General features: G+C 40.7%; 2 protein-coding genes across 6 annotated transcripts in view; both read right to left on the reverse strand.

The window, feature by feature from the left end:
* The window catches only part of numb (NUMB endocytic adaptor protein), a 44,837-nt gene extending 34,823 nt beyond the window's left edge, over window positions 1–10,014 (reverse strand). For 4 of the 5 annotated variants that reach the window (XM_085256686.1, XM_085256683.1, XM_085256687.1 and 1 more), the window contains exon 1: window positions 9,845–10,014. The gene's annotated coding sequence lies outside the window, so the exon portion shown is untranslated. The remainder of the gene's footprint in view (window positions 1–9,844) is intronic. The other variant, XM_085256684.1, reaches the window with a different exon arrangement.
* Window positions 10,015–11,913: 1,899 nt separating this feature from the next.
* Window positions 11,914–21,755, reverse strand: part of galnt16 (UDP-N-acetyl-alpha-D-galactosamine:polypeptide N-acetylgalactosaminyltransferase 16) — a 35,879-nt gene continuing 26,037 nt past the window's right edge. The window contains exons 8-15 of the mRNA XM_085256873.1: window positions 21,349–21,433; window positions 20,337–20,440; window positions 19,480–19,606; window positions 19,020–19,112; window positions 18,279–18,362; window positions 16,416–16,542; window positions 15,516–15,632; window positions 11,914–12,853 (exon numbers count right to left, since the gene is read on the reverse strand). Of these exons, the coding sequence (XP_085112999.1) occupies window positions 12,710–12,853; window positions 15,516–15,632; window positions 16,416–16,542; window positions 18,279–18,362; window positions 19,020–19,112; window positions 19,480–19,606; window positions 20,337–20,440; window positions 21,349–21,433 (881 nt within the window). The 3' untranslated portion in view covers window positions 11,914–12,709. The remainder of the gene's footprint in view (window positions 12,854–15,515; window positions 15,633–16,415; window positions 16,543–18,278; window positions 18,363–19,019; window positions 19,113–19,479; window positions 19,607–20,336; window positions 20,441–21,348; window positions 21,434–21,755) is intronic.

The following is a 21,755-nucleotide window of genomic DNA, read 5'->3' on the forward strand; positions in this document are numbered from 1 at the left end:
ACATTTAACAGTAGCATCAGGTTACTACACAGCATGCAAATGAGCCCAAGCCTGTGGGCCTATATAAAAACTAAGCTCAGAGGTAATATGGATGCAAGATACATAAAGAATGCAAATAAAAACTCTTTAAACAATCCAGATTAAAAGCACCCTTGTTGTTTCTTCAGTCTAATTTAAGTGTTCAAAGATCATTTAGGCTGGCAATCCTGGTGTGAGAGGTGCTGAAAGCCTCACAGTTAGGAATGGTGTCAGTATGTGTGTTCATTTTGTTCACTGAGTGATGAAAGCCTGTCACTCTTCACTGCACTACCAATCATCATCTAGAAATGGCTGCAAGGGGAAACCAATTCTTTCAGGTCTTACAAAACTGCACTGCTGGCTTTTGACATTCACACACACATACACACACTTTGACACGTTGCGATACATCATATAGAGTGTTGAACATGTGTCACTTAGACATGCCCAAACACAAGCCCACAGGAAGTCTGAGAGCGCCACACTCACAAGTGACGAAGATAAAGGCAGAAAAAAACAGAAAGAAAAAAAAAAAAGAAGAAGTGGCAGTGTGAGAAGAATATAAATGAAAAAGAGAGGGGCACGAGAGAGAAAGACATGCAAAAAAACTAATGAGTCAAGGTCATCTCAATAATATAACTGTTTATCCCAACAGTGCTGTTTGTAAACGGAAGGACAGTGGCACTTAGTGTCTGTGTGTGTCAGGAGCAGTATTTGTTTAGCAGCAGGAGTGATGAGAGGATGGAGTGGAAGAGGAATTTCCTGCTGCGTGAACAGACATACAATCGCTACTCTGCCCTTCTGACCAGGCCAAGACACACAGGAACACACGTATCCATGATAAAACAAATAAGTAACATACACGGGGACAAGCCATTTTACAGTTACCTCAACCTGCCCGTCAGTTTGGTTGATTTAAACTGAATGATGATAAACTAAGAATAAAGACTGACGTCTCCGAGGATGTCGTTCTATGAACTACCTTTAACTGACTTTCAAAGGAAAGGGTATCAAACAGTCTGATGAAAGGCAGGCTGTACTGACGTCAGGAAGCCAACCAAACAGGTCTTCTGAGTACGGCTGCAAATGCAGCTGTAGTAATTACTGCAGCTGTATGAGCTGCTCACTTATTTTTGGAATTCTCTGCACGTATCTGAGCTCCACTCTTTGTATCCTGGTTGGGCTATTTGTCAAGTTGAGGATGACGGTAGAATACCAAATTACGTAACAGATTAAGGCAGACTGCTGGTGCTGCCTAGCTATTTATCTAGCACATTTATGGCTGTGGTTTTTGCTCAGACAGGGGTGGAGCAGAACTTCATTTCTAGAATATGACACTAACAGGTTGTACTTTGACTGTTCAATGTGTACTCTACTACTTAAGACTATATTGTGTTACTCAGCAGTATTATCTAAAGTCTGGAACTGTGCTGTGTTAGCCATGTGCTTAAATTAGATTCCCAATCAGGTTGCTAACTTTGGAAGCACAAGGAAGGTTTCAGTTTTGGTCAGTTTTATAGCTATGTTAGTTTAAGGCTGGACTATGAACTCAAGCAGAGTCAGTAAGAATTAGATAATGAAAACTTAACTCAAAAATCCTGATTGCTTTTATTTCAGAGAGATTAATGATTATGCAGGAATGGCAAAACACTAAATCCATAGTATACTTTGAGTACCAGCACCCATTTGGGACTGTGTGCCTTCTTTTGCCCAAAAATGGACACCTCTTGTGAATAAGCCTGTAAAACAAACATAAGAAATGATTTCACCGTGTCCATTTGCACAGCCAACGTGCCCAGGTAAACAAGCCATTCTTAAGCAGCTAAAAACTGGAGACCAAAGCCATTTCACATTTTTAGATTGGACCCCATTTTGGATCTGATGATTATAAATCATATTTGAAGGGTAAATATGAGGGTTGTACAGATCCTGGGTTTTTTGTTTTTGTTGTTTTTTTTTTTTTACACTAGCCAAAGAGAAAATAGATGATGTCATAACCATCAATGCAGAAAAAAAAAGACCAATGCAATCAGTTGAAGCGAGTTTAGATGAAGTAAAACTGTGCAAGGCACATGACTGAGGTGTAGGTGTTACTAAAGAAAGCTGTGCCAAATCACACAGCTGATGGATGCACTATTGCTTGACGACCTGAACTTGACTTTCCAAAATTAATTGATTTTGAGGAACTGAGCTGTACACGTTTCAGCACTCAAACTATTTAACAAGGAAGTAAGCCGGGGTTTTTTTTTGAAAAAGCAAGGTAAGGACAGCCCACCACTGTCATGTCATATGAGAAAACCAGGATTAATAACAGAGACAGACGTCAAGCCTTTCCCTCCATGTCCACAGACAGAGTTGGAGCAGCCAAGCAAGCAGAGAGAGACATGGACAGGCAAGTAGGCAAAGACTGCAGAGCTTCAGAGGATGGAAAATTACCAGGGCTCCACAATCAGCTGGGCACCTTTGATCAGCAAGAGCCCAGGCACCAATTACTGCCGGATAATGGGCAGCTCCTCAGAGGCCTGACGAGCTGCAGGCAGTGTGGGCACAACGGGTCACTGACCACCAGGCAAACGCCTGGTCAACAAGGCTCACAGAGCCAAAAGCTGATGGTGGCCCTCGCTGAAATGCTGCATGAAGGCGGCCAAACAGAGAAGCAGCACAGCGAAGCCATTGTTCCCCTCCTGCCGACTCAGCACACTGGCACTCTCACAAGCCAGACATCCCTCTTTGCAGACCGCTCAGTAGTGAAGGAAGAGAGCTATGGTTAGAGTGTGTGAACCTGCTACGCCACATGTCGTAGTTTTTCCCACATACTGCCCCCGTGTCTGTGCTGACACATACGTAACATATGCAGAACAAATGTGCACACGCATGCTGATCAAACACCTGTCCCCGTAACTGTGGTAAACAAAACGCTGCAGTGCACAAGGCACCACGAACTGCACAATGATGCAACGTACATGAAACACATTCCACGCTGCCTTCCTGCCTGATAACCTATTCCTACGCAGGAAAAAGGCCAACCTGCCTGTTCCCGACTTACTACACGTTATCTAAGAGGAATGTGGACTGACAAAGATATTTAAACCAAACTGTGGCATTCAAACACGACTCTTACATTTTTTTCCTTTCTTTTCCTCTTACTCACACCGATCGCTGCAAATCAGCAGTGATTTAAAAACAAAAAACAAAACAAGTGTCTTCACTTGAAGCAAAACATGATATTCAGCTCATTAATAATTGACGTCTTTCTTGTGCTGGGGAACGTTCATTATCGATTAGGCTACGCTAGAGTGGTGGTGCTTGGTGTGCCGATCCTCCCTCCACTGTCCACAATACAGCGGTCTGAAACAGTTCTGACCACCACCAGAAAAAACTCCTGCAGTGGTGCATTAGAAGAACAACTCAGAAGCATCTCCGATTCCTTTGCTTGTTCATACCATACTGTTATCTAACAGAAATCCCAGCAGCAGCCAGCAGACTTTGGATGAGGCACGCTGCAGTTATACAACAGGCAATGCCGGTAAAAGCAGACCCATATGGGCCAGAAGGAGCTTCCCTGTAAACCAAGAGTTAGAGGAGGAATTTGTTCACTAAGCAGCAACATCTTAACAGACGAGAGATGTTACACTGGAGGAAAAGAGCTCGTTTATGAGGCCATAAAGGAGACAGCTTTCGAGACCGGTATCAATGTCATATTTTCGAGCTGATTTCAGAGATGTTTCTTAGTGTTGATACCACAGCTGTACCTCATTTCACATCTTAATTCATTATGTTGCGTGCAAACAGATGTCTCTATAAAAACAGGTATTTTCATTAAATCAGGCAAGCAACACCTCAGAAATGCACCAGTGTTTAATGCTTTTTACCTCCACACAAAAATAACCAAGAATAAACATCAGCATACAGGATTATTTTATAGATTTATGATTTATATCACACGTACAAGTTCAAGCTTCAATAGCTGTCAGGTTTCAATCAATGCTATTCTATGAACACACTCTATAAAGTAACTACTGATTAAGATAACAAAAAACAAACACTTATGTGTTTGATGATGTGTTAATGATAACACACCAACTCCATTAGGCAAGCCTTCGCACCACTACTATGGCTTACTATGCTTTCTTTGACTTGCCCCCATCCAGCATCATAGCTTAGTGTATTTCCAAACACAGTTCTGCTGAGATGACAAAATTTGTGGGTGCAAAGGGAACTCTTATCAAGCACAGTAAAACAAAGGGGGTTTCAAGTAAACATGGGAATCAATAACATGACAGCTATTAGATTTAAAACTGTAAAAACAATTATTAGATCCTGATGTACACCAAAGCACGCAGAGCACATTTTGGCCATTTAGGCCGTACGCTGTGGACGTAAAAATAATGCAGTTTTTTCCTCCCATTTTGTATGCAAGGAGGTTTTTTTATTCTGTGGCACCAACTTTGAATATTTTGTTGGGTCATCTTGCTTTTTCCCGCTGCATCATCCAGCAACCACTGTGGTGGTTACCAGGAAACTAGTTCCACAGCAACCTTGATACATCAGGGTGACCAGAGGAGGCGGGGCCAAGAAAATCCATGACTATTGTGCAGATTAGGCAGAACTACACTAGAAGCTGCCTGCAGATGGTCACAGTATGCAAGAGAACAGTGCAACTGTTACCCATGCTATGGACAGGCAGTCATTTGGCATAAACACATATCACTTAGTGTTAAGACAAGTAGTAATTACACCAACCGCGCTCTCAGTTTACGTAGTTCATACACAGGAACTGAGAAAGGGATGCACAGCGGTGGTTTTACAAGATCAATACCGAAACCTGACTTTGCATCAGAATCTTTTGTCACATTATAAGCTGCTGAAGTGTTAGTTTAGGTGGCAGACAGACACTTTTCCAGTAGTAGATATTCATAGTAAAAATAGCTGGAGATTCAAATAAGGAAGTCAATGTGTCTGAACTCCTGAAGCACAGGAGCTCTTCTCTGAGCTCTCTATGGTGCCAAGGGGAGAGGATTTAGCCAATATGGCCATCTCGGGTGTGAGAACAGAAGCCCCACCCACCTGCTGTTCAAATCTTCCATCTGAGAGGGGCAGATAATCAGAGGATGGGAGGATATCTTATATGCAGGCTGGAAAGGAGCTAAAAACGTCTGGTTCAAACACTTATACAAACTAAGGAGCTGCACCAAGGCAAGATAAATAAGGATTATTTTGAACTATAAATCATACTAAGCTATATTAGTCCAAGAACAAAAACACGGACCTGTAAACGAGCATTACAGTCCCCCTTAAAAGGTAAATAACATTTAGAAAAGATCAGAAATATAAAAAGCTCCTTAAATCCCAGATTGAAACCTCTTCCAGTGGCTATTTTTATACCTTATCCGATGTCACTGTTGCCTACTGTTAACATTTTGGTCATTCCAATCGTTGTGCTTTATAAATAAACATCTCTTTGTGAAGCAACAAGCACCACAGTTAAAATACTTACACGTCTTAGCACTCTAACTAGAACTGGTTACTCCCAACCTGTGAGATACACTAGCGGTCACTCCATTCTGGGTCACTCATAATTAAAGCAGAGATCAGAGGGCTGAATAAAGCATGAGCTGTTCTAGTCCAGGAGGCTCAGGTATCACTATTACAGGGGCCTAGAGAGGGACAAAGGAGTCCCTGAGCCCCATACCATACCAAGGGAGGAGTCACACAGACACTAACCTGAAAGGCAACTCCTTGCATACAGTGATGCACCCCCAAACCTCCTGGCCCTAATCCATAGTTTCAACAGCCAGGGCAAAATGAGGAGCTCAAAGCCCTTTGGACCTAATTACAAGCTAAAGATATTGTCCCTGATGGGGACACTTTAGGAATCGAGTTCAAAGCAGTTAAACACCATCCAGGGCCCACCTTACACTGGTTTTTTTTTTTCCACTTTCTTAAAAGAGTGCTAACAAAGCCAAATGCTGCCACTAAGAAACAGCCTACAGATACAAATACTGCACGGTTTGCATAAAACAGGGCAAATAAAAGTACTTTGAACCAGAGAGAAGAAATGTGATTTGAAAAACAGCCACAAGAACTTCAAACACCATTTCTGTTAATGTGTAGAAACATTGAGACTTATCAGTTCTACCAGTTTTATCTTCTATAAAAAAGGAAATTCCTGTTGAAGCAGCCCATAGACTCTGTGTACTATGCATATATTTTGTAACTGCAGCAGTTGCACTAATACAGTTATTGCTCCAAGTGACGGGAAATTACTTCGTCACCTCTTGGACATCAGGTGCAATATGTATATATGTGATTACAATAATACATTTACAATGAAATGACTGTATTTTTGCATTGGCTGAGAGAATCACAATACTAAAAACAAGGTTTATGAGTGGTAATAACAATGCAGCAAATAAACATGTCCAACAAACAGCAAACACAGAAGTTCAAATCAACTCCACACATCCTATTTTAGGCTACTTATGTTGAAATGGGGTCAGCGGCACATTTGAGATCCTGCTTCTAAAACCTCTCCTCTGGTTGAATCCTCTCAGAGTGTCTTTGCTGGATCTAATCCAGCAGAGAATATGAAGCTAGCAAGTGTAGACACTCTATCGATTCAAAGGCATCGAATCCCACATGCACCTGGATGTTGACCTCCTTTTGTGAGGGGGACCATTAACATACAATGGACCTTTTTACAATGCTTCCTTTTTGTGGCATTTATTATATACATCAGTTTCTCTATGCTTATTCAAAGCAGAAGAGTTCAATTTGGTGGACTGTATTCATCTTGTGTCACACTGTCCAATTAGAGTTTATAAATAAAAACTTACAGACTGCAAGCAGCATTCTTAGGGAGCAGCATTTTGGTACTTGTAAAACAGGAGGGCGTCAAAACACATTCCGCTTTAGCGTTTGATGTTAATGAAAGCATTGTCTGCATTGTCGTGTCATAATCTCGCACATCTACATCATCAAAAGACCCACGCGTTTGGATAACATTCTCACGCCTGACGAAAAATCACTTGGAAGAGAATCGGGTTTGCAGGCATCTCGGTGAAGATGAGTTTACAAACCCTTTTTCTCGCATTCCCACGCAAGTCAGGTTTAATAAGTAAACATCTGAGCATTTCATTTAATGGGTGCATCACTACCACCAAGAACTGGTGTTGACAAAAAGCACAGGATATGGATAACAACACTGAAACTGGCTCAGATGACACATACACATCACCCTGATCCAGACTGTTTGACGATAATGTGAAAACAAAAAACATATCTGCTATATCAGTCATCTCTTAATGACCAAGGTAACGCTGGACTGAATGCTAAGCTGACAGCGACATTCACTCTAATTTCACCATGAGCAGCAAGAGGCTCAGCTATCACTCTCCTATCAGGGTCCTATCAGGGTAAAGCTTTAGACTGCATCGTCATCATACGGCAACTTTATCTACCTGCAGTTGCATCACTACTCAGTATTCACATGTACGACTCACTGCCAAGTGTAGGCCCCGCCTTTGAGAAGAGAGCAAAATGCTGAGAGTTAAAGCTAGATTCTCCCACAGAGTGAATCACAGAGCCCAGGACAGAGACTTGCTCCTGCATTCTCCTCCTCTCCCAAACAGCTGACAGACTTACACAGTGGGTTTGGTGGCTGGTAGCCAATCTTGCCTCCCTCATCCTGTGAGATGAGCTAAGCCATCCCTTTCAAAATTTGGAGGAAAGAAAAAATCTCATCTCCCTCTGTAAGGGAAAAGCAGCAGTCCCCCAAAAAGAACACAAAATGAGCCTTTGGAGACTGCTACACACATAACCACAAAAGGGTCTGTATAGCCAGACCTTACAGAAGTCTGCATGTGCATTTTAAGGCTGAGTAATTTAGAGACCACTAGCAAAAAATATTGACAAAAATGACAGTCCTGGTGATTTTCCTCAGAGTGGAGGCTAAATTGTCTTTGATGGGTGCCAAAATGTTGTAAATGCAGAACAAACCCTGGATAAGAGCCGACATCAAACTGCACCTGTCTGGTCATTACTCTGCTACCACTAGGGATGAATAACAATAATGACACTATTTCTCTTTCCTGTATTGCTTTTATAGAACATTTAGGATTTGTTACATATGGTAAATAGAATTAAGACTACCCTGTTTGGGAATTAATCCATTGATACATCCAGTTCAAAATCACTGTTAAAAATATACATTTGGCAGATCTTTTTTAAATTGTTTTGTTTTTATTTTCTGCCCTAACATTCTTTTTCTAACCCTTATCTAACAGGTCTACTGCTTCTTTCAGGTCTTTAACACACCATCATTAAACATTTAGCCTGTGCAAAACTGACATGACACAACAGATAACTATCCCCTGCCATCACTAAATGTCATCTTCCCTGCAGATAGCATGACAGCAGTCAACAGCTGATGTGCGAGCACTCCTAATGTCCTCTTCACTCACTTTAGTAGGTGCCCCTGATAAACTACTCCTTAATTCAAACAAATGATCAGCCAATCACATGGCAGCAACTGGGAGAGCTGGTTAACAAGACCAAGTTCAAACTGAGCATCACAATGGGGAAGAAAGGTGACGAGCACAACATACAACATGTCCAACCTATGAATCTCTGCCACAAAGAATTTCTGTTCTCAATGAAAAAGGGAGTCAAACCTGGCACTAGCAATACCTAGTAAAAAGTATATAAACTGAATAGCACTTGACTACATCCCCCACTGCTGTGAGCACTCTGAAACCGAGTGCTAGTATTGTAAGCAGAATAAAATAAGCAATGCAGGACATATTTTGAAATTTTACTATAATCTGATATTTACAGTCAGAATAACTGGATTTCAGCACCTCTCCTCGACCCGTCAGAGGGTTGCGTCTGTGTTTTCCAAACAAAAACAAATAACTCATCCTGTGTATTATTTCAGGTCACAAATTACATCGCTGCTCCAATAATAAAATGCCTAATGACAGAATCCAAATAGAATTAGCGTCCAATAAACAGGATGCTTTCAACCGTATGGTTGTGCTGCTGGGGCTATCACACAATCTGTCACATGGTTATCTTAGTACAGTCTCCACGTGGAAGGTAATCTGACCACTGATGGTTATCTGATCATGAATGGCAGACTTCTTGATCTCTCTTGCAAGAAAAGATCCACCTGCCATATAAGACGATCTAAGACACATTATCACACTTCAGAAACATTCCGAGTGCTAAGACTCTGAGTCACAGTCTGTATCGTCATGGTGATCAACCTGTCTGGATGGATGAGTGTTAAGAAGACTCACCTTTATTGTTACAGAACACTTTTTGAGGGGGGCGGGGGGGACAAACTTGCAAGTCACTAAACTGCCAAGCTACCGATTAATACCATTTGTAAGGATGGTATTACACAAGCGAACCGTGTGATAGGGTGTAAGTGAATGTCGTGACAAACCGTGTGCTAGGAGCAAGCTATCCGATGAGCTTAGGTCATTTTGCTGAATAACGTCCATCCCCCTAAAGTTATCCAGGTAACTTGAGAACGCTACTAACGTTAGCCATACCTCTTAAACACCTTAGCTTATTCGGCAAGACAGAAGCAGATATTTTCTAACAGGAAATAAAGATGTTAGACAGCTTAACACCATCTATTTTGTCCCTGCTTGTGCTATTTTGTTAGGTTAGCAAGAGCGCTAAACGCCGTGTTAATGGGAGCTGCCATAGCTCCGTGTGCCGCATCAGAGAGGCACAAGCTAGTGTTGCTTAGCTCGGTGAGCTAACAAGCTTCACCGGGCATGCTTACCAAAGTGCACACAGCCCACTTTCAACCTACCTGCGATCACCGCTGCGACCCTGCAGATTCCCCGTGTATGCCGTCACCAGTGTATCACGAGCCGTGCCCTGCCAAAATAATTCAAATTCCACAGAAAGTGTCGGGAGAGACGCTCGCAGTCCAATCGCTTCAGCCACCGCCGCTGAATGGCTGCTACTCAGAGCCTCAATCAAACTTCCTCCTTAGCAACGGACCGCCTCCGCGTGACCCCCATTGGCCGGCGCGTGTACATCGAAGGTGATCGATGGTCGATAGTGCAACCTGGATCGAAGCTGAGTTTCACTCTTTATGCTGTTCGTCTCGTAGTTATTAAGAGAAGCAGGCGTGAAAGCACATTGTAAGACACCGCTTCTGTCTATCGGGTTTAGCTTCAATTAAGATGCACCTGTAAATATATAACTACTATAATCTGACCTGAAGAGTGTGTGATGGATTATTGTTACAATTAATAAATTGTAAGCAACACTTTACTTTTCGTATTTTGTTACAGTGGGGCTGGTTTCTATATAAGCAGGTATCAAACTGTATGCATATGTTTCTCATTAAGTTTTCTTGTATTTCATACATTAGTGCTATTTTCCTCTCAAATGTAGTACGGTATGTAAAGCACCATTGCAAACGTTCAGTTGCACCACTTTTAACGAGCACCTTCATTACAAATTCATTGTCTGGGTGATATGCAAATATAACCCTGTCAGTGAGGTCACTCCTGAAACGACAAAAAATTAGGGCAACAGTGCAGTGCCATCCCGAGTTTCACCGTAATCATCCTTCCTGTGTAGGCCATCACGTTCTCACCACATAACAAAAACGAAGCTCGTTTAAATGAGTGAAACGTGTTTCTTTCCATATACATCCAGTTAAAGGCTTCCTCCACTCCCGCTGTCTTCACTGACCCCTTGAAAAGGCCAGAAGTTTATCAGCATAAAGTTGCATTCCTCGCATACCTTTAAAGCCTTGTAAGCTGCAGTGGAGCTTGTATTGTGTCCTCAAAGGTTATAAAACCAACAAGGAGGGAAACAAAAAAAAACCTTTGGTTCACAAAGTTGTCAAGCCTGTTATGCAGCCTTGCACAGTATCTTTAATAATCATCACAGTGCCCCAGCAGTGACCTCCCAGTCTCCAATACGTTGTTAATGCCGATCTTTTTTCCCCTTAATTATCTAAACTCTTCGAGAGTCTTTTATTTTATTTTTAAATTTATTTAAATTTTGTATATCTAGTATTTTTACCACTAGGTTCCATCAATGAAGTTACCAACGTTATAATGAAAAAAAAGTTAGCATATTATGCCCCCTGGTGGTCACTTTGTGTGAGTAATGAGTGGTGAACGGTTTCAATCATGTCGCAATGAGTCTACAGATTTTCCCACTTACTGCGTTGCCTAATTAAAAAGATTATTTATGCACACATTGAAGCTAATCATGGCCCTTACTTTTAAAGGGAATACACTCCTAATTTCACGCTGGCCCCAAGTAATGGAATAATCTACTGTCAGCATCTGAAGAACTCCATTAAACTACTTGATTTTTTTTGCTTTATATTAAAAATATATATACTTTAAATAAATGTCTCAAATATAATGGACTTAAAAGGGGAACTGCAATGTTTTTCTTTGTATATTTAAATGGATAATTTCAAATAATCTGGTCAGAGTATGTGAAAGTAATGCCTGTGAGCCAAAACCTCAGTCCATTTCAGACTCACTTTAGCGTTTGTTATATCAAGGACAGGGGATAGTCTAAAAATGGTTATGTTAGGCACTGAGTCCAAACAACCACTCTTTAAACTTTATGTTTGAGAGGGCAACCAATGACAAAAAAGAAGGCTTAAAGTAAGAGAAGCTAAACCAGTTGTTTGGCTACACAAAGGAATAAAATTATTACTTTTAACTGTGAATCATGTAAATCTACTCTAGCAGATTCCAAGGATACAAATGAAGTTGGAAATGGCTACAATAAGCCCCATGTAATTATTCGGATATCCATTGTGAATTAGGATGCAAACATGTACAATGCAAAAAAAAAAAAAAGGATTTTTGCTGTTTTATAAAATGATGAAAAGAGCAGTGATGGTGCAGTAATCCCGTTTATTATTCAAATGACTACAACAGCAATGTCTCCATTACCACGTTTTATTTTTTCAAACAACATATAGAGAACTTTACACAAAACAAGCCATTACCTGCTTTAAATATTTACATAAAACTTTGTAGAGACGGAGAAAAAATAAAACCATTCTTTGGGTCTGACCATGCAAAACAATAAATAATCTTTCTGACAGTGCTACGCATGGTGGTTTCAAGACTGCCATTCAGCAATAACAATTAAAAAAAAAAATTGTTTTCAGATTTTAGTTGACTGCACATAAAACTGCCCTGGTCCACACAGTCATCAGACATGCTTCAACAGCCCAAAAACCTCAAGACTCAGAGTGGGTCAAGTGCAAGTCAGCATATTAGCAACAGTACATTATGCACTCTTTCGTTTCGGGTAATCTTCACTATTCCAGATTGAAGCAACACATAGACCAGAATAGATACAGAAATGAAAAGTGGGATGTGTGACAGTTTTTTGTGAAAAGCGTAGATTACTCAGAAGAACTAAAGCATCCTGGAAGGATGAAGCACTGTACACAGAAGACCTTAGATGTTTTGTTCAACAGGGTCTTAAAATGTTTTCAGCGCGCTCTTGTCCCCAAGACACAATGAGCAGGAGCTAGAAGTTGACTTCAAGACAGTAGAGTTCCCACTACTTTTATCCTTCAGCAAGGCGACAAACAGTGTGCAGACGTGATACCCCAATTCCTTCTGCAGGCTGGGTCCAGAATCTGCTCCTCCCTCTCCCTCTTCTCATTTGCTGTGGCTCAGGTAATGACTTGTGGCTCCCAGGACTGGCTGGCCATCTGGGGGCGACACTGTAAAATGACTGGAGGTCCCATCGGGGTTTGACTGTCCAGGCAGAGGCCACTGACCATGTGCTGCAGAGCTGTGCCCTTTGGCTTCCACTTCTGTAAAGACCAAAAAAATCATTTCATGCTGGTTTGTTAACAGATGTTCGTGCACACTGACTCATTCCTGTTAATCCATTGCTCATAAATGATGTGCATCAGCACAGGAGGTTCATGTTAGTAGTGAGAAATGAACTGAGTCAGGGGTGGATTGCAGTAATCACATGAATGAATGACTTTCTGCACCCTTGGTGGAAAAATCATTGTACAGCCAGCTGCAGAGCACGGCAGCCTGCCATCCCACGAGAGAAGAAACAATTTATTTCTGCTGATAAGATGTCCTGTGTAGGGGCCATTTTCAGTCATGTGCATATACTGTGTAAAGTTATTTATTTTTATACCTCAGGAGACTTAAAGGGGCTTCAGATGTGGATATAGATTTGTGACAAGGTAAACTTTTGTTTTTACTTTCCTTCCCCCACCTCCACCATTCTTTGCCCTCAGATCACAAGGTGTCTTGAATCAATCTACATAATGAATCTAATCTTTAATCATAGATAACAGAGACTCGATTTGTTATTGCATTTCTCAGAGCTAGACATTAATTCAGAACATCTATTCTCATAAATAACTTAAAATCAAGTAAAGAATCTGGCATTTCAACTACTTATTACTTTTACTTGAATACATGTCATAGAGAATGACTACATTTACTCAGGATTTTAAAAACAAAATATGCAATATCATACCAATAAACTACCCAGTAAATTTGCATAAATTTACAATTGATTCTTTTTGTACACGATTACCTGATCTTTTTTTTTAATTACAAGTATAATGCACAGTCATGTGACCCAAGTCTGAGCAGTTCAGCAATATTCATTTTTCACTAAAACAGTTGCAAAGCTGGTCATTCATTTTGTTCATTACAGATGCACTATTCTTGGAGTCAGTTTGCACTGTGACGTTTCAAAACAATCCTAATTTTTCCAGTACTGGGCTTACAGCCCCTCACTTCATACACTGTCTTAAACAAGCCATTTTAGCTACATGGGAGGGGCTACTGGCTTACAAGTAGCGAGGATATACATCAACACTGACATAATACAAAGCCAGGTGTTGATTCCATAAATCGAATATTATTTTCTACCATCACAGTGTGTAAAGCAAATCTGACAAGAAATCTGAAAGGAAAGCCTGCCAGAAACACCTGTCCCTCAGGCAGGATGTCTACAAATCACCAGGCATAACTGGTTCCTTTATTGGGTCACTGAGTAAGTACTCAGAGCTGAACTGACTGCCAAGTACAGATATCAAGAGCCACATGGAGGCTTATTAAAATTTAGAGGTGAATGTGGGGTTAATCTTCAAATCCCAGAGAGAGCGCATCTGTGTATGCACGTGTTATTACACTGTAACTACTAGAAGAGTGTGCTCAGTCAGAACTTTTGTTTAAGGAGGAAATAATATGTCACTGCGCCAATGCATCAATAAACAGGAGACTGTGTAATATGCAGCTGACACTATTATTTTGTGATCTGTTGGCCAGAGAAACTCAGAGTATTTGATTACATTTATTCATTCTGGCCTTGGCTCTAAACAGCTTTTAGACGATCACTGGATCTGATATCGCCTATAAAGCCCTAAACATAATGAAATTCTTTCAGAATTGTTGAAAGATTTGAAAACTGAAAATATCAAAAAGACATTCATGGCAGAAAGGTACAATATTGCCATAAACGATTTCAGACGGTTGTTTAATGTTGATATTTATGTTTTTATAAAGGCTCCATTGTCACTTTATGCCTACAGTGTTAATTATCTTCTGTGCAGCAAAGTCAAAAACACAAGTATTATTTTTCTTTCTCGGGGATTAAAGCATCAGGACAAAGAGACCAAATGTTTCCCACAGCAATAACTGGTTTCTCGTTGATGGGCATCCTCCCAAAAATACTCTCAAAGGACTTCGATGGGCCAGCTGAGAGATGAGAGGAAAGCCTGGCAAGAATCCGGCACATGGTTTGAGTTAATAACTCCCTCTTTAGTGTCATAAATCACCGTGCAGCCAACTCCATTCCCCCTGGGATGCGAGCATTAAATAATCACAAAAAGGAGAACAAGGAAGGAACGGGGTGGGGTCTGAAGTTATGGGAGCATTTGTTCTACTGCATCTATAAAGTCAACTACTCTTATTTGGCAGGATCTGCATCAGTGCAAAACTCAGATTGTCTCAGCCTCCTGGCATCATCGGCAGGCGGGCTGCTGAGCATCTGCGCTGAAACCATCTCTTATGTCCAAATCTTTTATGTTCGACTTCAGGTCTGCGAGTGGCACATCAAGCATGAACAGCTTGATGCCAAAAGTGAAGTAACCTTCTGGAAAACCTAAGACATTAGGTTAACGGTGACTGGCAGCACAAGATTAAAGCATGTCCTGTTTCTTTTCTTAACCCTTAGTCAACACAAAGACAATTGCACAGTGTGTGCTAAATGTCTGGACACCACCAAGCTCAAGATAAATATGCTCACCTATGTTATCCTTTAAAGCTATTACTATAAAGCTTTTTATTGATGAACAGCTAAAGTGTCCCTCACTGACTGCTAGCACAGACTGTTTAATTTGCTATGACCGATCCACAGGCAATAGTAGGAAAAAACGCTTTAGTCCAGTTCTTTATGGCTCTGAAAGTACAATTTGATCAGCTAACAGTATTTCCTCTTACCTGTCTCGGCTCTTTTGTATTGCAGGGCTCCATCTTGACCTTCGACCCCGCTGTGAAAGCAGAAATTGCCAGGCAAAGGTCCTGCTGCCGGATCAGCGGCTCTATTAACTCCCATCTCTGCAAAACACAGAAAATGTATGACTGCTATCATCTGAAGGAAGAATGTGAAATAGACCGGTGGTTCTTAAACTGTGGGGGTGGGCCCCACCGATACAGAGTGGTGCCACTACAGGAATGTTGTGGTGACCATGTTAAAAATATGGAGTTAAATTTAAATGTAGTCTTTAATAATGCACTTTTACTAAACTGGTAAAAATGACACCTGTGCATCAGGCACTTTGCTTCAGTGGGTTATGGATTTCCACTAATACGAATAAGAAATCCAATTTTATGCCCAACTTGTTTATAAAGATGCAGTTCTGGGACAGATTTAATTTAATGGGACCATAAGTGCAAATTCTGCACACTCAAAAAACTCAAGCACACCTTTTAGTTTATTGAATATTTAAAGGAAGGATCTCTTGCATACTTCAAACAATATGTACCAGTGTTTTTTAAGAGCAAGTCAGGCCACATATGGATAATTTAGCAAGCATTACACACACACACACACACACACACACACACACACACACACACACACACACACACACACACACACACACACACACACACACACACACACACACACACACACACACATTAATATCTACAATTCACTGTTTACAAATTGGGCTGGTGAACAGCAGCATAGAATTTAAAAAGAGTTGCATTTTGCTGAGACAGCTTTAATAGAACTCAATTAGAACCAAAAATGAGAGTGTGCAGGACAGAGTCTGATGTATTTCTAACAATAACTGTGAGCCACAATAAATCGCCCTCTAGTGGCAAAGTCCTGACCTGCGACTGTGGCCTGTTGGCTCCGAGGCCCCTACACTCTGCCAGCCCGAGGCCGTCGGTCCCACGGGTCTCCAGACACAAACCGCCCTGTTTCAACACACTGGACACTGCTTCCTGCTCAGGGACCCTGTAGGGAGCCAAGAGAGAAGAGACAGGCGCAAAGCCAGTGAAAGGTCTTATTTCAACAATAAAGAACAGATGGATTAAACTGAGTAACTGAATTGCAACACTAAGTAATGTGCATCATTTCAACATGTTCTGAAAACGATATACAGTTACACTCTGAGAGACCAGACTTATTTGGAGCAGATACAGCTGAAGTGGCGAGGGAGTAGCTTGAGAAAAAAAGCTCGTGAGATACAAGCTGATAACCCACTCAGAGGTTCCCACCCAGATCGTTTAGATTTAGATGACTGGCTCTGAACTTCGGGGTAATGGCACCTCGAGGGGTTTTGAGATTACTTCAGGGGGGAAAAAAAACACGTTTTATCTTAAAGGAAACAGAGCTTGAATGTTATTTCTGCTTCACCAGAGCCTCTTCCAGAGATCAATCAGAAATAAACATAGGTGAAAACATGATGAGAACATTTCCATTTGTTGGATTCTAATGGTGTTTGGAAAAGTCTTTGTCTCTCTTGCATAACAGATAATTCAAACCAGATACTAAAAAGTGATCCACAACAACTTCTATGATGCACTGCATAAATAATGTATATCTCCACTGAAAAATGGATGTTCCCCGTGGAGAGTCTGGCACTATGACTCAGTTTTCATATCCATCTGCTGATGGAAAAAGTTTTTTCTATGATAGTCTTTGACCTCACACATGAGGAAAAAGAATACTAGTTTTCACACTAGATATTTTCCAGTCATTGCCAATCGAATCTGAACTTTATAAGTGCAGAAAATGCAGAAAGTATCGTGCCAGTTAATCTTTTAATATCGACTCCTTTAAGTGTAAGTACAGTAATTAATGAAGCTTATGCATATGTTCAATAAGGGACATCTGCAATCACTCAGCTGTCTGCTTCCTAAGTGTTTGGCTCCTAGTCTATTCTTTACATCACTTCAATTTCTCCACACTGTCAAACTCAATACTAACATGATTATTCATTTTACATCATGGGCCAAGTACAACCTTCTTTGATGTTAAATAGACTGGACCAAAGAAACTCCCCTTTCTGTCAACCTAACTATACCTTAACTAATCATTGTGAAAAAAATAAATTTCTATTGTAGGTAGTAAAAAAAACAAGGATTCTTCTGTCATCTAATAGTTTATTTATTACTTCATTACTTTGGTGTAGTATAAATAACCACAGGGGAGGTTTTTATTATTAGGAAAAGTTGTAAAAGTACAAAGTTTATGACTTCCACTGGGTGGGATTGAAGTCTTGTGTTTGACACTCCTGCTCTAGTCCAATCATTTTCTTACCTGCTTCCTGTGAGCCAATCAGCTTCCATTCTATATACTTTAAATCTCTTTTGTCATTCTGTCTTTCAGGCTCTCGTTTGTGCAACCTGTCTTCTTCCCATCTCTGCCTCACCCGGGTCACTCAGAGCCCCGTCGAAGCCTCCATCTTCATGCTCACCACCACTAGAGTATACTAGACTCCGGGGCTCCTGTCCTAATTCCTGTCACTGATAGGATTCCATTCTGCCTTGATGGATCATCGGCATCTAATTACCAAACAGCTAAACTGAATTCTGTGTCTCAGTAAATTGTGTTCAGTTTTTCCAAATGATTCCTCCTTACTGAAATATTTTTCTGTATGTGATAAAAAAAATGTTGCAAATTGCACTTTAATTTTTTGTGTTCCAATGCTGTTCCATTGAGGGAGAATTAAACGTTAACCTCGTTACCTCAGCTCGGGATAGACGTTCTCCATGTACCAGCGGAAAGGTTTGCAGTTCAGCTTCCGTCGCAGCGCCAGACGGTCTGTGATACTGCAAGACCAGATAACAAGAATATTTAGGGACAAAGAGAAATAATGTAAAGAAAACATAAAAAAGATAAGGAGGAGAGAATGAGAAAGAAAATGTGGATTTAACCTTTTGAACCTGCCATCAACAGCTTATGGAGTATGAATTACAGACTCAGCTAACACAGGTTTTCTTTAAAATGTTAAACCAGTGTGTGTGGGTGTTTTATTTACTGAGTTTTGTTTTTTTGCTTCTTACTTCTTATATTTTTGCATTTTTACTGGTGTTGGGCCTTTTATACAAAAGGAACAGAACTTGTAGGTCCAACAGATCTGACACTGACAACAGTGTTGAAACTTCATTGTTCTGGTTTCATCTATCAAATGTAAGGGTTTGTTGTCTTAACTGGGCCACCTTGGATTGAGTAACATCATCACAGGCATTTTAAAATTATTTTAACAGAACATACAAATCCCCTGAATAATCTGTAATTAAAATAAATAAATGTTAGTTGAAGTCTCAGTGCATGCAAATTTAAAAATTGGTGTGCAAAGCGTTTTTTTAATACTTGCGTATAAAACTTGGTACCTTATAAACACCTTGGAAACTCAGGAGACACAGAATCATTGTATTAAATATAAGCAAATATGAGCAAGGAGGATGACATTATAGCAGACAAACCTGCCGAAGGCTTTTCCCTGAGCCGACGGCCTCGCAGAGTAGTAGTACTGTTTATACTCATCCATCCACACTTCAGCGGCCCGACGGGTGTTCCTGCGTGGACAGAGACACAACACCTGCTCAGACACAGTAATGACAGCGCTGCCAGCATTCCTGCAGCCAGCTTTAATGACAGCGCTATGCTTCTGGAGTCTTCATACGTCAGCTATTTACTGCAGCTCCTCTACAAATATTATTATTAAGAACAATGATGTAAAATAAGGAGCTCTGCGGATGCTTTCATAGTTCTCTTACACACTCATCTCTCACTCACGCTTGGGTCAAGATGTGTGAAAAGTGTGAGTTTGCCTGAGTGGAGCTGAATCATGTGACATTTGAGATTTTAGGGCGAACAACAAGCGAAAGGTCATTCTGTTGTTTCCGTGTTAATAACTGTCATCAGTTAGACCAGCCTACTCACTTAATGTAGGTAAGAGCGTTGCCCTCTGGGAAATCGTACGGGTGCCGTTTCCTGAACACGTGACCCACGCGGCTGCAGGGAAGAATCTCCAGACTTCCTCCGCACAGCCACACCCGGAAAGAAAGCTCTGCAAAAGGAAAGATGCAGTGGTTGAGTCCAAAAATGCAGGCGTACCACTGAAGACGTGCCTGTCATTTTGTCAGTCTCTCCTAGAATTAATGCCCTGATGTGTGTCATTCCAATATCAGTGCAGTACGCCTGCTACTGTTTCCTGTAGCAGATGGCTGTTAGCTGTAAATCATCAGAATGAAAGCAGTCATAGTGGATCATTCAAATTCCAGGGACATATTTAGCATTTTGGAGATGATTCAAAAGAGCCAGGCATGCAGACTTAACACATGAAATCGTTTTATGGGAAACGGCTTCGTATTTTACAAAATAAATTGCACTAAATTGACACAAACATTATCTTCTTTAATATGTGATTAAATTATTTTTGTTAGAAAACCTTGTAAACATAGGACTTAGTATTTATTTTAGACTGAATGAGAAAATTATTCATAAACATTATGGCTTTTATTTTGGTAAGTACATGTGCTAACTCTGATCCTCCTACTTTCCTGCTCCTGGCCAACATTAGGTAATTGTAAATGTCATCAATTAACATAAACTTGTTAGGAATCCTTCATCTTGAATAAAGTTGGGAATATTTACATTGTTGGAGTCTGGTAAGTCTTTGCCAGCAGAGTAAGGCTTAGTTTTATTTAAAGACATTTGGTGTGGGATGCGTGTGGAGGATGATATGATAATAAAAGTCATCTGATTCAAGTAGGGTTAGAAATCATCGATGATCTCACCAAAGTTCTCCCCTCCCCAGATGTCCATGTGGGTGTCATACTGGCCGAGGTGGTTGAACCAACTCCTGTCCATGACGAAGATCCCACCAGCGATGACGGGAGTCCTGCAGAGTGGAGGAAGGGAAGGAGTTACAAATCTTCACTTGCACGCTTATTCATGCAGACCTCATCAGAATCACCAGAAGGGAATATTTTCCAGAAAGAAACAACAAATCAAAGGAGCTTAAAGTTGTATTTTGCTCAGCAGATGTTATGCATTAACTACTTTGCTGCGATTTGGACGTGTTTTAGGGGGGAAACACACCACAAAAGGACTGCAAATACCAACATAGAAAGGACCTGACTATGACGATTTATCTTGAACTTTTTGAGAGTAAGCTATGGCTCTCTATTTTAACTTTAGTCTAATCCAAGAACCAAAACTGACATATTAATCCATGATGTGTCATTCACATACAATATACAGTCTCTGGCCATTTTATTAGTCACATCTTGCTGGTACTGGGGTTGGATTCTATTTATCCCTCAGAGCTGCCTTAATTTTCTTATGGCACAGATACAATAAGGTGCTGGAAACATTCCTCAGAGATTCTGGTCGATGTTGAAATGACAGCATTGCACAGTTGCGGCACATTTGCCATCATGTGACTCTCCTTTTCCATCACAGGCGGCTATTTGAGTACAGTGTCATCTTCAAGAAACCAGTCTGAGATGATTTGAGCTTTGTGACTTTGGGTTCATCTATCATGCTTAAAGTCACTGAAATCACTTTTCCTCCCCATTCTGATGCTTGGTTTGAACTTCAGGGGGTCATCTTGACCATCTAAGTCTCTAAACGCATGGAGTTGCTTTCATATTGGTGGATTGGTGGCATTAATGAGTAGTTGAACACATATGTCTATGATATCTAATGAAGTGGTCTGTGAGGGTACAATGCACGTATAATGCATAAGAGAATGTTCCAGGTATGAGTCAAAGCATATTATCACACTAAATATCATTGTAGACATACCTTATTGCCTGAGTGGGGTCACTTCTTGCCATCTTTTGCTCAATGGGAATCTGCTCCCACTTGAAGTGGAGACTCCAGTCAAATCCTGACAAAAAGAAAAGCATGGGGGAAGCAAAAGTTCAGCTCTCATCTTCAAATTTATATTCCTGTTGTCTAGACATGAGTCCAAAGCAGTCAAGATGACAGATATTCTGGCTGGACTCAGTTGCATGATTTCACCTAATATACTGGCCTGAATTTAATATCAATCGTAGCCTTACATCTGTGGAAAAACTCTCTTCTATAAATCACTGCTTTTCAATAAAACAATGAAATATTTAAACCTCAGTCATTGTTCAGTCATAGGCATTGAATTCTGTCAGGAATCATGATGTCATGTCACAAAGGTTTGTTAAACCTGCAGATCT

Source organism: Mchenga conophoros, linkage group LG19 (assembly GCF_057382185.1).
Source record: "Mchenga conophoros isolate Kocher_MC1m ecotype Shallow Benthic linkage group LG19, M_conophoros_male_GT1.1, whole genome shotgun sequence".
Lineage (NCBI taxonomy): Eukaryota > Metazoa > Chordata > Actinopteri > Cichliformes > Cichlidae > Mchenga > Mchenga conophoros.